General features: G+C 41.6%; 1 protein-coding gene across 1 annotated transcript; it reads left to right on the top strand.

The window, feature by feature from the left end:
- Positions 1-787: 787 nt before the first annotated feature.
- On the top strand, positions 788-1,928 carry LOC125364488 (small ubiquitin-related modifier 1-like). Its single transcript, XM_048364099.1, has one exon. The coding sequence runs from the start codon at positions 866-868 to the stop codon at positions 1,217-1,219; it is 354 nt and encodes a 117-aa protein (XP_048220056.1). The 5' UTR covers positions 788-865; the 3' UTR covers positions 1,220-1,928.
- The last annotated feature ends 13,541 nt before the right edge of the window (positions 1,929-15,469 follow it).

Here is a 15,469-nt window from a genome sequence, read left to right as displayed (position 1 = left end):
TCTAAATGACAAATGTGATTGGTCCAGGGGAAAACTGTATTTTACAATCAGTCATCATGTCCTCCTGACTTTCTCTACCTCTCTCCCTCCTCTAAACTGATAAGTCAAGCTCAGAAACAAATATCATAGGCTGTGAAGGCAATCAAGATGTGTATGTGTGTTATCTACTTTCAGTAAGCTGACCATAGTGTAGGAATGTCTGAGTTAAATAGGAAAGCCAAAACAAACTAGTGGGCACTTAGCCTTCATTTTACAAGAGGGATTTCTTTCAAAAATGTCTAAATCCTAAGAGCCCTGGTACCATTAAAATAGCATTTCATCTTTCAACTTTCTTCAGAAAGGTTCATTCAAAAGAATGATCCAGATTCAAGTGTGGCATCCTCGTTCTCGGATGTGTGAGACCAGCCCTTACATGTTAATGACACTTAGAAATGGTTTCTTTCATGAGGGTGGTAGGGTGTTTGGGAGGTGATTACCTCTCAGAGCCTCAAATGAATATGAGGGCAAGGGCTCCTTTCTCTTAGCATTCCTTTATATCTTAGAGGCGCCCTCCCCTTTTCCTAGCCACAGCCCAGACAGAAGAAGTTAAGATGCACGTGGTTTTCTGGCTGCTGGTATCTTCTCACTTCCCTCTGTGCTGCTTGGGGACAAGAGTGGAGAGTGATTTCTCTCTCCTCTCCCTTCTCTCCCTGAACTCCTGTGGCTTGCACAGTCTAAAGAGCCAGCAGTGGACCTCTAACTGCCCGAATACATTCCCTTTTTCCTTTATTTAAGACTATGCCTGGGATTTGTAAACCCTGGAGCGAGGTTCCGTCCACCCGAAGCCGCCGCTGTGCAGAGACCTCCGGGTGAAGCCACAGTCACCATGTCTGACCAGGAGGCAAAACCTTCAACCGAGCACTTGGGGGATAAGAAGGAGGGAGAATACATTAAACTCAAAGTCATTGGACAGGATAGCAGTGAGATTCACTTCAAAGTGAAAATGACAACACATCTCAAGAAACTCAAAGAATCATACTGTCAAAGACAGGGAGTTCCAATGAATTCACTCAGGTTTCTCTTTGAAGGTCAGAGAATTGCTGATAATCATACTCCAAAAGAACTGGGAATGGAGGAAGAAGATGTGATTGAAGTTTATCAGGAACAAACGGGGGGGTCATTCAACGGTTTAGATATTCTTTTTATTTTTTTCTTTTGCCTCCATCTTTTTTTTTTTTAAATAGTTCTTTTGTAATGTGGTGTTCAAAATGGAACTGAATCCTGGCACTCCATCTCTTTAAAACATCTGTTAATTTGAATTCTAGTGCTCATTATTCATTATCATTTGTTTTCATTGTGCTGAGTCTTGGTGATCAAACCTCAGCCCCCTTCACATTGCCCTCTCGTTTAAAAAAATGACGTATGTGCACAGAGAGGCCACTTTTCAGGACTGCAATTTTAGGTAAGATCGACCAATGCGAGTGTTCACAAAGACTTTCCAATTGGCCCTGAAGTTCTAGCATGTGATTGCCTCACTCCTGGACTATGACTTTCAGTGGTAGATGGAAGTTTTTCATAGAACTGAACTGTAGGAAAATGACCTTTCCTTAACTTGAAGCTACTTTTTAAAGTCTGAGGGTTTGGACCAAAAGAAGAGGAATATATCAGGATTGGAATCAAGCTGGCAGATGTGGTAAGAGTGACGCTTAACTCCAAAGATGGCTTCACTGAAGAGAAAGTGTTCTAAGATTTAAAAAAAAAATCTTGTCAGAAGAACCCAGAAAAGTTCTAATTTTCATTACAAGTTAATAAAGTTGTTGGTGAAGAAGTGTATACAACAGAACACTGCTCCTTTTGATTTTATTTGTACTTTTTGGTCTGGGACATGGGTTTTAAATGGACACTGTCTGTACCAGCCTCATTAAAATAAACAATATTTGTAAAAACTGCATTAGTACTCATTTTATTTTAAATGTATGAAAGAAAAAAACTAAAGGTTTTCTTGCATAGTACTGGAAATTATTTGCATATGGTACAAATATTTCTTCAGTACTATATGGTAATGATGTTAATAAATTTCACTGAAAGTTACTGAAGTGCCTTCTGAATCAAGGATTTAATAATAAGACCATAGTATTTTTTTTAAATACACAATGTTTTGCTTTTGTTTTTTTTTAAATGGACATTCCTGTATGGTGCATTTAATGGTAGGTACCCAATTCTGTTGAATAAATGGGCATGCCAAAAAAAAAAAAAAAAGACTATGCTTACATTCCAGTGATAGGAAGGATGTAACTGCATAGGTATATGAAATTCAAGCTGTTTACCTGAGATGATACTGTTTTAAACTGGAATGATTTAAGCAAAAGTAGACTTCCTCTTGTTATCTGTTCAGTATTGTATTGAAGACAAGTACTAGGCAGAATCGAGTCATTTCATCTGTGCGTCTGAGTCCAGCAAGACAAACTTGTGTCTCCTGTCCCTCTCCCATCACACCTATAAGCAATCATTTGGGGCAACTACAGAAAGGTGGGGTGCTTTCAAAAGTCAGAGATGACTAGGCTTGGGGACCCTAAAATGAGCCTGGAATCAGAGGACACGTTAGGGTGATCCCTGAGTACTGAGCAACACTTAAACAGTTACTCATTTGATGCATAAAGAACAGAGAACAGATTTTGGAATCAAATCAATTCAGTTTCCTCTTTCTGAATGAGATAATATATAGGGGTCACCCTGTATATTACTTGGCATATTAAATTCTTAATATAGAGTATCTACAATCTTCACTGCCATGACCAAGAACCTCTGTGCCTTTTGCAACTGCGTCTAATAGTCATCGCATCCCTGCACCACAGGAAGCCTTTGGAGAGTAACAGTGTTGGAAAACTGTATTAATCAGCTTGGGCTACTGACAGGGAATACCACAGAGGAGGTGACTGAGACAAAAAAGAATTAATTTCCTCTCCAGTCTGGAGCCTGGAAGTCCACGACCAAGGTAGCAGCAAGGTTGACTGAGGGTTTGCTCCCGGCTCTCTGTGGTCTTAGGTAGCCTTTCCTCTGTGCACCTGCGGATGGTGTCTCTTCCTCTTCTATCAGAACACAGCCAGTGTCTGTCCACTGGCCTGTTCTTTTTGATTTAAGGTCCTCCTTTCACATGAACAACCTGTAGGGCCCGCCTCTAAGTACTGTTATATGGAAGGATTAGGGATACAATCTATGCATTGGGGAGTGAGGGGGACACATTCACTCCACAGCAAAAGACCTAATGGGACGCCCAGGAAGATTTCCTTTCCAGAGAACTCAACCCAATGTAAATTAGGTTTTGCAGCCACCTGTAGCCAAAACCCCCTAAGTGACACAACTATCATACAGCATCATGCCCTTTTTTCTACCCAGTTCCACTGGAAATACCAGATTATCTGTTTCTTGTCTTCACAGGAGAGCAGATTCCAGGGGGGCGGGCGGTGGGGGGGGAGAAAGGGACAGAAGCCTCCCGTGTGCTGCTGCCTCTGTATCCCAACACGGAGTGCTACAGTGAGGAACCTAGTATGGGTGGATAAGTGACTATTGCTGCCACCTCTGTTTCCTTCTGTGGCCATTTTGTAGTTCATCTACTGGCTTCCAAATGCCCTTTATCCTTTGCTTTTCATGAGCTGGCTGTTAAATAATAAAGGGATTGAGTTCTGGAGTTGGGGCAGAACTGACCTGGCTCTTTTCCATTTGGAGCCTCGGTTCCTTGACTTCTCAAGTGGTAAAGACAGCTCTCACCCTGTAGCGTTATACCATTGGTTAAATCTAATGTTGTGTGTGAAAATGTTTTCGTTAATTCAAAAAGGGTAGATAAGTAGAGTGTTATGATGCTGAATAATTGGAAGCATGTGGTCATGGGTAGTGAGTTCTAGGCCTAATTTAAGTTTTTCTTATTAACAGTAGACATCTTGAATGATTACCCAAAGATGATAATGATTAAAGTACTCTTTAAATAAAAAAAAGGTGGTTACTTATTAGGGCAGAATTTGAACACTAAAGACTATGAATAAGTATTCCATTTTATACTCATAAAACATTTAAGGGGGATTACTAATATTATTTTTAATTCAGAACAATGAAAAGACAATGAAAAAGTCAAAGCTGGGTTCTGGAAAATTAAAGAGACAGGAAAATCATTTATGTTAGAACAAGAGACAAAGCATTAGAGAAATTAAATATTATGAAAGACAGTGTATTTTAGAAGCCGTCAGCAGTAGTTGAAACAAATAGAGAACACTGGTGTTGGTGAACGGCTATGCTAATGCTTCAAATAGGAGAAAGCCACTAGCAAGGCTTGAAGAAGGATGTGAATATAGAATTACTAAATTAAAAGGTAGGAAGCAGTAATAAATTTGAAAAAAAACTATGTAAGAGTGTGAATTTCACAACATGCATGGGGTATGTAATTAGATAGATAAAAACTAAGCTTTTAAATATAGGTATACAAACACATACCATATTACAGACTTCTTTCACACCAAAGGATTCAAGAGTGTATGCAGCTTATTATGATGACCTTTATCATCACCTTTTAACAATGTCAGAAATATTCACATAATTTCCTCCCTCCTTCCTTTTCTCTCACTCTCTCCTCCCTTCCTTCCTTTCTCTGTCTTTCCCATCTCCCTCCCTCCCTCCCTCCCTCCCTCCCTGTCTCCCTCCTTCTGTCCCTCTCTCTGTCCCTCCCTTCCTCCCTCCCTTTGTCCCTCCCTCCCTCCCTCCCTCCCTCCCTCCCTCCCTCCCTCCCTCCCTCCCTCCCTCCCTCCCTGTCTCCCTCCTTCTGTCCCTCTCTCTGTCCCTCCCTCCCTCCCTCCCTCCCTCCCTCCCTGTCTCCCTCCTTCTGTCCCTCTCTCTGTCCCTCTCTCTGTCCCTCCCTCCCTCCCTCCCTCCCTCCCTCCCTCCCTCCCTCCCTCCCTCCCTCCCTCCCTCCCTTCCTTCCTTCCTTCCTTCCTTCCTTCCTTCCTTCCTTCCTTCCTTCCTTCCTTTTTTATGTTGGTACCAGTGCTACCAGAGCCTTGCACTTGATAGGATGGTGCTGTACCACTCAAGTCATGTCCAGACCCTTTGTGCCTTTGTGGTTCCTGAGAGAGGGCTTTATTTTATGCCTGAGGAGGCCTGTGCTGCACTTTTCCTATTTGTGCTTCCTTCCTCATGTCACTAGGGATGAAAGGCCACAGCACCTAACCATTTGCCTTCCCCAGTAGCTGAGATAATAGGTATGTGCCACGGCACACAACTATCGGTTGAGATGGAGTCTCATGAAATTTTATGTCCTGGCCAACCATGAACCATCAGTCTCCCAAGCTCTGCCTCCCAAGTAGGTAGGATTACAAACTGGAGCCCCTGTTTCTAGTTTGAAATAGGTTCACCTCTGAAAGATTGCTTGTATTGAATCTCATCACTCAGTGACTTTCATTATATGTTGAGAAGGGAAAAATCATAGGTATAGTGTTAGTTTAAAAAAAATCCTAATCCTAGAAAAATCCTGAGGAAAAAAACCATCTCAGATTGTAGGAGCTCTGTAAGATATCTGGACAGTATTGTGTAAGACACATAAGCCCAAGACCACCAAAGGTAGTCTGAGAAAGGGTCACAGATGGGAAGGGACAGAGAAGAGATGAAATGTAAATGCAATTGTGGTACCATACATTGGATCCTGGGATAGAGAAAGGACATTGACAGAGAACCAGATGAAGTAAAAATAAGGTCTGTAGTTCAGTTAATAGTAAAAAACCATTCTCAATTTCTTGATTTTGATAAATGAACTGTAGAGGGAAAGTAATAACCCCATAGAATTTAAACTGGAACAGACCTGCTGTGATTTGGATACATGGCTCACAAAGGTCTGTGTGTGAAAGTCTTAATCCCAGGTTTGGGGTACTATTGTAGGGGTGGAACTTTCAGGAGGTGAGACTTGTGGTGGTATTTAGATAAGGGACTGAGAGGCCTCTCAGTCCTCTTCCTGTCTCTTACTTCCTGGTCCTGAAGTGAGCCGTTTTGCTTACCATGATATGGGTCCTTGTCCTGGGCATCAAGGCCTTGGGTCCAACCGATCATAGAACCAAACCTCCCAAATGCCTTTGTGCTTTCTGGAATTTGTTGCAGTGATGAAAAACCTAACACGGGACCCTGTTTAAAAAGAGAGATTCACAAGGAAAGAAGCAAATGCAAATTTACTAAAATAATTATTTAGTATGCTTATTCTATATATGGGAGATATCCAGAGAATACGCTTTAAAGGGATGGCAAACGGCATCCTCAGCAAAGAGCTGAATCTTTAGGGAAGGGGCAAAAGAAAAGGACTATATGGCTACAACTTAGGGAGGATTTCAAATAACTGGCAGATAAAACTCTTCTACTAAAGCTTGTTAATGTGCCTGTGGTATTATTCCTCCAGACAATAAATGTCCAAAGTGGTTTCTGGTAAACCTTTGTTCTCCACAGTTAGGGAGAGGGACAGGATAGCTTCTTTCCTGTAAACTACTCCCTGCTTTGCAGCCAACAGAGGGCAGCAGAGAGCTTTCTTGCCTGAGATTCCTCCCGAGTGCCTTCTGCCTGGTTAGGTAATCCTGCGTGTTAACAAGCTTGCTTAGTGGAACTTTATCTGCCAGCTGTTCGAGACCCTCCCCAAGTCTAGTCTCCCACAGTACAATGAAGATGTAAAGCATTTACAGTGGAGAAAACGGGTTGGAGGGAAGACCAAAACTCTTGGTATTATCTTGATAACTTTCCTGAATAGCTAAAATGAGAAAGAATAAGATTGATTTATGTATTTATTGAGATTTCTTTTATGTAAGGCACCTGTGGCTGAGGGAGGAGGAGTACGTGAAGCAACAGACGATTTAGAGGGCAAGGAGATTCCTCTGTACCATGTTACCGTGCTGGGTCTGTGTCCTTATCTGTGTGTCCAAACCCATGTACAGCCCCCAGCCCGATGTGGAACGTGATAGGGTGGAGTCTGTTCATGAGTGGGAATCCATAAATACTGCATGCCTACACGTGTGCTAGCAAGCCAGCACCATTTCTTGTCATCGTTACATCTTCTTCCCCCACTAAGAATCTGTTTCTCAGAAGAGGGCAGAGTCCTCTTTCCTGCTTTGAGGGAGGCCTGGGCTGTCGTAAATAAATAAGTTTAAACATGGTGTCAGAGCTTCTGTACTCTGCAGAGAAACTTTCTGAGGGTTTTCTATCTCCCTTTCAGTTTTAAGGTAAATCCTTTAAATCAAAAGAACATTTATGTATTTATTCTTGCATGTTATACTGAATAGTTTCAGATGTTTTGAGAATGTATTATTTTTTTTATCTGAATAGAACTTCAGACATTAGGGTCAAATTATAATCTCACATCATCATTGGATTTATAAAATCAACTTTGGAGACATTTCAGATTGGTTAACCTTCTCTATCTGTGAGCTAAACAGTCGCGAGAGTAAATAAGAATGGAATTGCTTGGAAATGTAACGCCTTTGTATTTGAAAGATACTACAAGAATACATGATGCTCTCTTCTTTACTCCATCACAAGCAAATGCTATTTGGTGTAGAATGTTACATTTGGTGACCATTTAGATACTATGTAAGGGTATCACTCATTGATTGCCAGAGCAGACCTGAATCTCATGTAGTGATAAATGCAAGGAGAGCCTGGATACGCTGACTGTGGCCCCCATAGGCCCTGGCTTGACATTACATGCATTCGAACACCAGGAGAAACAATCACCAAGTATTAACTGAAAAATGCTGAGGTGAAAAATGAACGACTCTGTAGCCCTTTAGCAAGCATCCTTTTGTTTTGAACAATAATCCATGTCTAGGAAAACCATCATTTATCAATGTCCTAACTTTCCTATAGCTGCTTAGTCTTTTGTGAGCAAAAAAAAAATCTTTAACTTTAAAATATATTTCTAACCTACAATGTTAACTTTAATTGCTTATGTAGTCCACTATGGGAATTATGAACTCCCTTTCTTTCCTTCTTTATATCACAAATAGCTGATGAATTAGGGACTGGTCAGCAGCTGGTGTGTCTAGAAAATGACTTCAGGCAAATGGTGACTCCAACTAAGTAGCAAATTAATTTGGCTGTGTCTCCTGCCTGTGTAAGCATCCTTTGGAGCCCTATAGAAGAAGGAAAGTGGTGAATCTGGGAATGAGAATAAAAATTGTAATAATTCCCCACAGACAAAAGAGAAGTTGAGTGACTATATAGAAGAGAAACTGCAGCTGAGGGTGAAAGATGGTAGGCTTTGAAGATGGGGAACTTCTTTAGTCTTGTTTGTTTCTGTCTCCTTTGTCTTCTGGAAATACAAGTCAGAAAAGAGTAGCAGAAACTCATCCTCGGTGTTTACCCACAGAGAAATGGGGTGTGTGCAGCTGGGATAGAAAGCAGAAGATAAGGGCACCATCCATCCATTTCTTATTTTTCCATTCTTCTCTATGGAGCAAGGACTAGATGCTTTGGTTATAAAAATGCAGTGCCCAGGGGAGTCCAGGAAGATAATTAGAAGACTGGCATACGGTTTGATTCTGTCTTCCCAAATTCATCTGCTGAAGACTTGATCTTTAGTACCTCAAGATGTGATCTTCTTAGGAAACAGGATCGTTCCAGATGCAGTGAGTTAAAATGGGGTGATGCTGGACTGTGGTCAGTGTCCTTATGAAAAGGGGACATTTGGGCATAGACACACCAGAGGAAGAACACTGTGTGAAGGGGAAGGCAGTGGTTGGGGTAATTTGCCTAATCACCAAGGAATGCTACAGTTTGCCAATAAAACGCCATAAACCACGAGAGCAGCACAAAAGTCTTCCTCATGGTACTCAGAAGTCAGCACATCTGTTGGTCTTGGATTTTTAGCCTTCAGAATTGTGGGGTAGTACATTATTTTAGGTCATCACTTCTCTAGCAGAGGCTCATGGAGAGACAGGAAGGTGTGCAGCATCAGACAGAGGCACAGTGTCCTGAGTTAGAGGCCTTTCACCTCCATCCACTCACAGAAGGACAGCCAAGGGTAGATGTTTACAAAAGTGCATGTTTCCACAGGGAAGATAGTGAACCATCTGACAGCTCAAGCAATATTAAGCAAATAAGAACAAGATAAATGGAAATAACCTATACCAGATAAAACAAAATGAATGGAGAAAATACAAAAAAATCCTTTAAATAGGTATTATAAATGTTTCTAGGGGGTAGTTAAGGAAATACATAATACAAGGTCAGATCAAGCACTTGTAAAGAATAACCAACCAGCTTGCCTAGTTGGATATGAGAAGTACAATAGTTCAAATAAAAGCTCTGAAGAGAGAAGTGAAGAGAATAGTGGGATTACTTTCTTGTGTGGAGAAGAAACAAAACCCGTAACGCTAATGCTAAGTTTGAGAAATTCACAGAGGAAAAATAACAAATATAGGACTTAATAATTAAGGACAAGTACTTTAAAAGTAGAATGAATAACTTTCAAATAGTTGGAGACAAGTTGAGAGCAGATTAATAAGCAAAATTTTAGGGTGGCATTTGCTTTAAGCATACAAAAGCATTCACAAAAATTAGCTAGGTATTATTTAAATACATGATCTGAAGGTGAATAGTCATAAAATTACTTTGGATCTTCTTAAGATTAATTTAAAAATTCAATGCAATTCAAAAGAATCTAGCCTCTTTTTTTTTTTTATAGTTGACATGCTCAAATAGCCTAAAACCTGATAAAAGTTGATGCATGTTTAGCTAAAAGCTTTCAGAAAACTTGGGCTAGGAGGACTCTTTTTAGTCCTGGGATACGTACTGTAGACAGCTAAATCCTACAGCAAATAGGATCTTCAGTGAAAAGGTCTTTGATGGTTCGTATTACTATCTGGAACGCAATTCAGAGCTTTGACATTGCTGCCATACATCTGGTTTTGGAGGTCCTGGATACTACTTAAGTCAAGAAAAAGAGATGAAAGATCAAAGACTGAAAAGGAAGAGAAAATGAGGTTAATTGAAGATGATTTGGTAATTATGCAAAAAGAAGTCACAGACTGTTAGAATTAATAAGACCTGTTGGTAATATTAGCAGAGACTATATAAAATTTTTAAATAGTGTTCTTTATATTAGCATAAACAAACTGGAAAATGTAATGGAAGATTACAGCATTCACAGTGGCAATGTATCAATAGCATATCTAATAAGTCATGGAACAAAGAGAACACAGAATTTTTTTGTCTTTATCTTGGTGCTGGATACTGAACTCAGGGCCTCACTTATGCAAAACCCCTAGTTGACCTCTGTGCCACACCCATGAGGCACAGAAGAGCTTTACTGAGGTCAGCCCACAGTTGCAAAGAAATTGTCGGTGCCTAAATATGCAAATGACCCATTCTATTCACGAATGACAAAACTGAAATGCAGTCTGACTCCCTAAAATTCATTTACAAATTAAATGCAACCTCCCTTCTCCCAAATTTCCAGCATTATTTTCTGTTGTTAACAGGACAGCTTCAATAACTAGGTAATACCGAACGTCCATGAAGAGCTAGGTTAAATTTTTATTTGTTTATTTATTTATTTTTTGGCCAGTCCTGGGCCTTGGACTCAGGGCCTGAACACTGTCCCTGGCTTCTTTTTGCTCAAGGCTAGCACTCTGCCACTTGAGCCACAGCGCCACTTCTGGCCATTTTCTATATATGTGGTGCTGGGGAATCGAACCCTGGGCTTCATGTATACAAGGTAAGCATTCTTACCACTAGGCCATATCCCCAGCCCTAAAATTTTTTTTTAAGAAGAGTAAATAAAGGAGGGTTTCTTAGCAGACAGGAAGGCACACTACTGTTACAGGAACATTCAACTATGGTGGTGGAGGCATAGAACATCAGTGCACCAAGATAAGAGTGAGATGTCTGATAGAAAGAGGAGAACATCAACGACTTTTGTGGAGTAGTTCCTGGGAAGTAGATTCATATAAAGGAGAAAAGTGAGATCTGTACCTCACATCATAAACAAAGGAAGAACTTCTACACAATTAGAAATGTCACTGTAAAACTTATAAGAGCATTTTTTAAAAAAAGAAGCATTTTGGAATGAGATTGGTGTCTACTGTTGGGGATTGTTATGGCCTTGGCGGAAGGCTGCCCTTCCACCAGCCTTGGGACAATGGGAGGAAGTCCCTCCCACCTTCTGGCCTCAACCGGAAAAGAAAGCCTCCGCCCCTGGGAGGTGAACACGTGCTTGCCACCAAGATGGGATTGTCCCGCCCACAAAGGAAGTTTTGTGATATCACTTGATGGACATGGTCCTTAGCCTATGACTGGCCCTTTGGCCAGCCCCCTTTCTTTCCCGCCATTACCTCTATATAAGTGTCTTTCCCTATTAAAGTTTTTGAGACGCATCCCACCACCGCAGCGTGTCCCTGATGCCTTCCTTCCGCCCCCGGTAACATGTGAAGGGACTGGGGGGAGGGGAGGCTTCAGCAACCTTTCCTCAACTTAGCGCAAGTCCATGAGAGTACGCCTTTGGCCTTCTGCCAGCAGAAGGCAAGGCCGAGTGCTCTTTCATAGATTTTGGGGTTCACCATTCTCCCCGGGAGATCGGGGAGAAAGGGATCGTTCAGATCCCGACATCTACAATATAAAAAATCAAGAAGACAAAGGCAAGAAGACCAATTTAATAATCAAAGACCACAAGGAGATTCATAGAACGGGAAACTCAAGTGGCATTCACATACAGGGGAAAATTCATGTTCTGTGTTAATCCTGGAGATTAAGATTAAGAGAGTAACATACTAGCAAACCTCACCTCTCAGATGGATGGAAAACCATCAGACTGTTGAAGAAAGTTCAGTCCAGCAAGCAAGGATGGGCGAAAGGGAAAGGCTTCCCATTTCATCTGGAGGGAGTGCTAACTAGATCCATATTCTGGTGTGCAATATGTCCCCATTCAGAAAGTATTATTTCAATTGTAAAATAAGCATGCTTTTTATTAAAAGATGAACTGAATAGAAGTGTGTGTGTGTGTGTGTGTGTGTGTGTGTGTGTGTGTGTGTGTTCTTTCACAAAACATGATGCTGGAGGATAGAAAAGAATTTATGTCACCTATCGTGAACAGCTCAATCAATGGTAGAATACAGACTTCATTTCCTGGGAATGCAGTCTGGAGGGGCGGACAGGTTCTTGTGTCAGAACCTCTACTGTGCTACCACCAGCAGGTTTACAGAAAATAGAGCTTCAAAAATGATTTCCACAGGGGCTGGGAATATGGCCTAGTGGCAAGAGTGCTTGCCTTATATACATGAAGCTCTGGGTTCGATTCCTCAGCACCACATATATAGAAAATGGCCAGAAGTGGCGCTGTGGCTCAAGTGGCCGAGTGCTAGCCTTGAGCAGGAAGAAGCCAGGGACAGTGCTCAGGCCCTGAGTCCAAGGCCCAGGACTGGCCAAAAAAAAAAAAAAAAAAGATCTCTCAGCTTAAAAAAAAATGATTTTCACAAACTTGATTAACACAACTGTACCCTCTAGGGGCTGGCATACCAGTAGAAATGGGATGTTTCAGGGCTGGGTATTTGAGCAAAGTGCTTCAACCCCAAATCTCTAACCTTTAGCTCATTTCCTAACAGCTACCTTAATCACTTTTATGAAAAGAAGAGGAAATCCACTTGTTTCTCAAACCATAATAAGACCTTTTTTTTAAAAAACAAAAAAGCAAAAAATAACACGGTGACTTTAGCTGCGTTATTACTCTGAGGTTGTTTTATTCAAGAAGCATCGTTTGGTGACAGCTGTATTCTAGAAAATGTACATGTGCATTAACACTTGCCCTCATTGAATCGACCCAAAGACCTGATGTGTAGGAGCAATCAAGTTCTGTGAACAGGGAAGAGGATTGGAGAACTGAATTTGTGTGTTCAGGGTTACATAGTACAGTGTAAAGTGAGAACTTGAACCAAGTCTGCAGTCTTCAAACACATCAAAGGAACAACTACGAGGTAAAGTCTCCTCTCCTCATGGAATTATTTGTTCAGGGAGTAATAAGCAGTAGAAAGTCTAAAGTATCAAATGCAAAGCATTTTTAAATGTCTATACACCCATAAGCATATATGTATCTAAGTGTATATATGTTTATATGTGTATGTATCTGTGCCTACATACACACATAAATAAATAAAATTAAAACCCACCAGACACTGAACAAGTAGGGAGGAGGGCAGTAGCAATGGAAAGGAGGAGATGAATTTGTTCAAAGCGTGTTGTGTGCATGTATGGAAATGCTACAGTGAAGCCCTCTCATTCTATAAATGCTAATGCTAACTCAAGAACAAATACAGCACATTAAAAGATCACAATGGGGAAGAAAGTTTCATTCTCTTTGATTCCATAGATGGGGATGTACAATTCAGGCTCTGAATGATGGGGACAATTTGAATGTGCCAAGAAATCCAACAGAACCACAGGATGTACAGGATGTACACAAAAGGATGTACAGGCGGTTTAATCCGAATGAGTGAGTGCGGTTGGACATGAAGGTCTGGGCATGGGGAAGGTCGCAGGAATCTGCACTATTTCAGAAGGAAATGCTATTAACCACGGAGACAGGAATTACATGAACCCCTTGAATTTGTTGACCAACATTTGTGAGCATTGAGTGTGTGTGTGTGTGGGGCGTGTACCTGTGTGTTAGGTTTGTGTAAGTGTGTGATTGTGTTGATGTGGGTGTGTAGGAAGGATAGTCTCAAGGGCATTTTCTGAGGAGAAGGTCTTGTTCGGTGTCAGATTGCCTGTTCTCCTTGAGCTACAAACTCTATGGAAAGGTGATGATACACTGCCCTTCATTCAGAATGAGAAGACCAAAACCACACCTTAGGAATGAGTCACATAAAGAGAAGAAAACTGGAAAGAAATGATCAGGAAGGAAAATCATGGCTATCTACTATTACATTAAAGAGAGAAAAGTTATTGACAGCATGCGAGACTAGTCAACCATTGCCAAATGTTCACAGAGGTCAACGAACAGGAGAGTCGCGTAGGAAGTCCTCCATGAGTCCCACAAGAAGTCCTCCATCCCCAGGAGGCCATTCAGGGGCTAGGATGGTTGCTTTACAGGTTGGCCTAGAGCTCCTGCAACCACAATGGAAAACAGCTCCACAAGATGGCACTGTGGGCCAGTGAGAAAATTCATGTGGCCTTCACTGGTGCAATCTGTTTACCTTCCTCTTGGATTTTTTTTTTCTTTTTAATCCTCTCTACCCTGATCCCATGCAATATTTGTCTATTAAAAAGCCTGGCATTTGAAAATAACATTCCTAATTTTTGTGATTCCTGCTGACTCCTTATATAATCCTCAATGGGCTTTGGAAATTTTTCATTTAAATCTCAGTTCGAATGCAGGAAGTTGAATCTAATTCCTAATTTATGAGGAACCCCCCATAAGGCTGTGCGCTGTCACTGTTGGCATTTTATTGGTCCTTGGGGACTTTGTGGTGGGAAAGACAGGAGGACAATTAAAGAGAAAGGGAGAAGAGGGCTCTAAGTTTGATCAGAAAGGCAAAGAACACAAGCTTCCCCCATGATTGGCACGGAGAGGGAATGAAGCAGCTGGAAAATCCATAGAGGTGGAACATTGTTTCCAGAGAAAAGAGTTTCATTCTTCTGAAATGTGTGGGCTGGGGTTTTCACACTAAGTTGTCTTCTTTATATTATTATGCAGAAAGAACTGCAAATGACTTAAATTAAGCCCAGAGAAAAACAGTTAAAATAGATCCTTTGGTCCAAGGAAATCTTAATGTGTTTTGCACGCATATGGCACTTAAGCTGCATACAAGGCACTGTCTTTATTTTTGTCATCTTGTGTGGTTATCTGCAGCCTCCCGTGGAGGGGCAGTAGTAGGACCAACCCCATCCCATGCATCAAGACACCTACTCAAGGAGCTTCAGACCCGTTCATGGTTACAGGACCATTGGCAAGGTGAGCTGGCCAAAGAATCCAAGTCTTATTTGCAAAACAGGGCCCAGCACTCCTACGACTGCAGAAGCGCGTTCAGTATTACCACACAACAACGCAGGAAGGATTTGGCTATGAGGACCCAGAGCAGCCTCAGAATCAGAGCAAAAGCGGAAGAGCACCACTTGGGAAGTACTGGGTGAAGAGGGGGCTCTCCCTGGCTCATTTGGGGGGACAGGAGCATACCTCAGCTAAGGGAGGTGAGGATCCTTGGTGGGCAGGTGCAGCTAATTGAGGCGCCATTTCAGAGGAAGGAATAGGGAGCTGGCAAGCAAACCAAACCAAACCAAAAGAAACGCCCATGAACAAGCCATGGTTAGGATGAAAGGGGTCTGAAATATCACACAGGTGGAGCCCCTGATAGTGAGCAATGCTTATCGGACATATGTTCTGGACCCCGTTTCTTTTATTCACTCTCTTCTTCCCAGAACCCTATGGAACAAGTGGTAGCAGTTGTCCCATTTTACAGAGCAGGCGACTAAGTCACATTGGGTA

The sequence above is a fragment of the Perognathus longimembris genome, chromosome 16 (assembly GCF_023159225.1).
Source record: "Perognathus longimembris pacificus isolate PPM17 chromosome 16, ASM2315922v1, whole genome shotgun sequence".
In the NCBI taxonomy this organism is placed as follows: Eukaryota; Metazoa; Chordata; class Mammalia; order Rodentia; family Heteromyidae; genus Perognathus; species Perognathus longimembris.
Note: the sequence above shows the minus strand (reverse complement) of the source record. Positions and strands in the feature narration are given on the sequence as shown.

What these genes read in the sequence shown, in the direction of transcription:
- LOC125364488 (XM_048364099.1), top strand. Translation starts at nt 866, where the DNA reads ATGTCTGACCAGGAGGCAAAACCTTCAACCGAGCACTTGGGGGATAAG.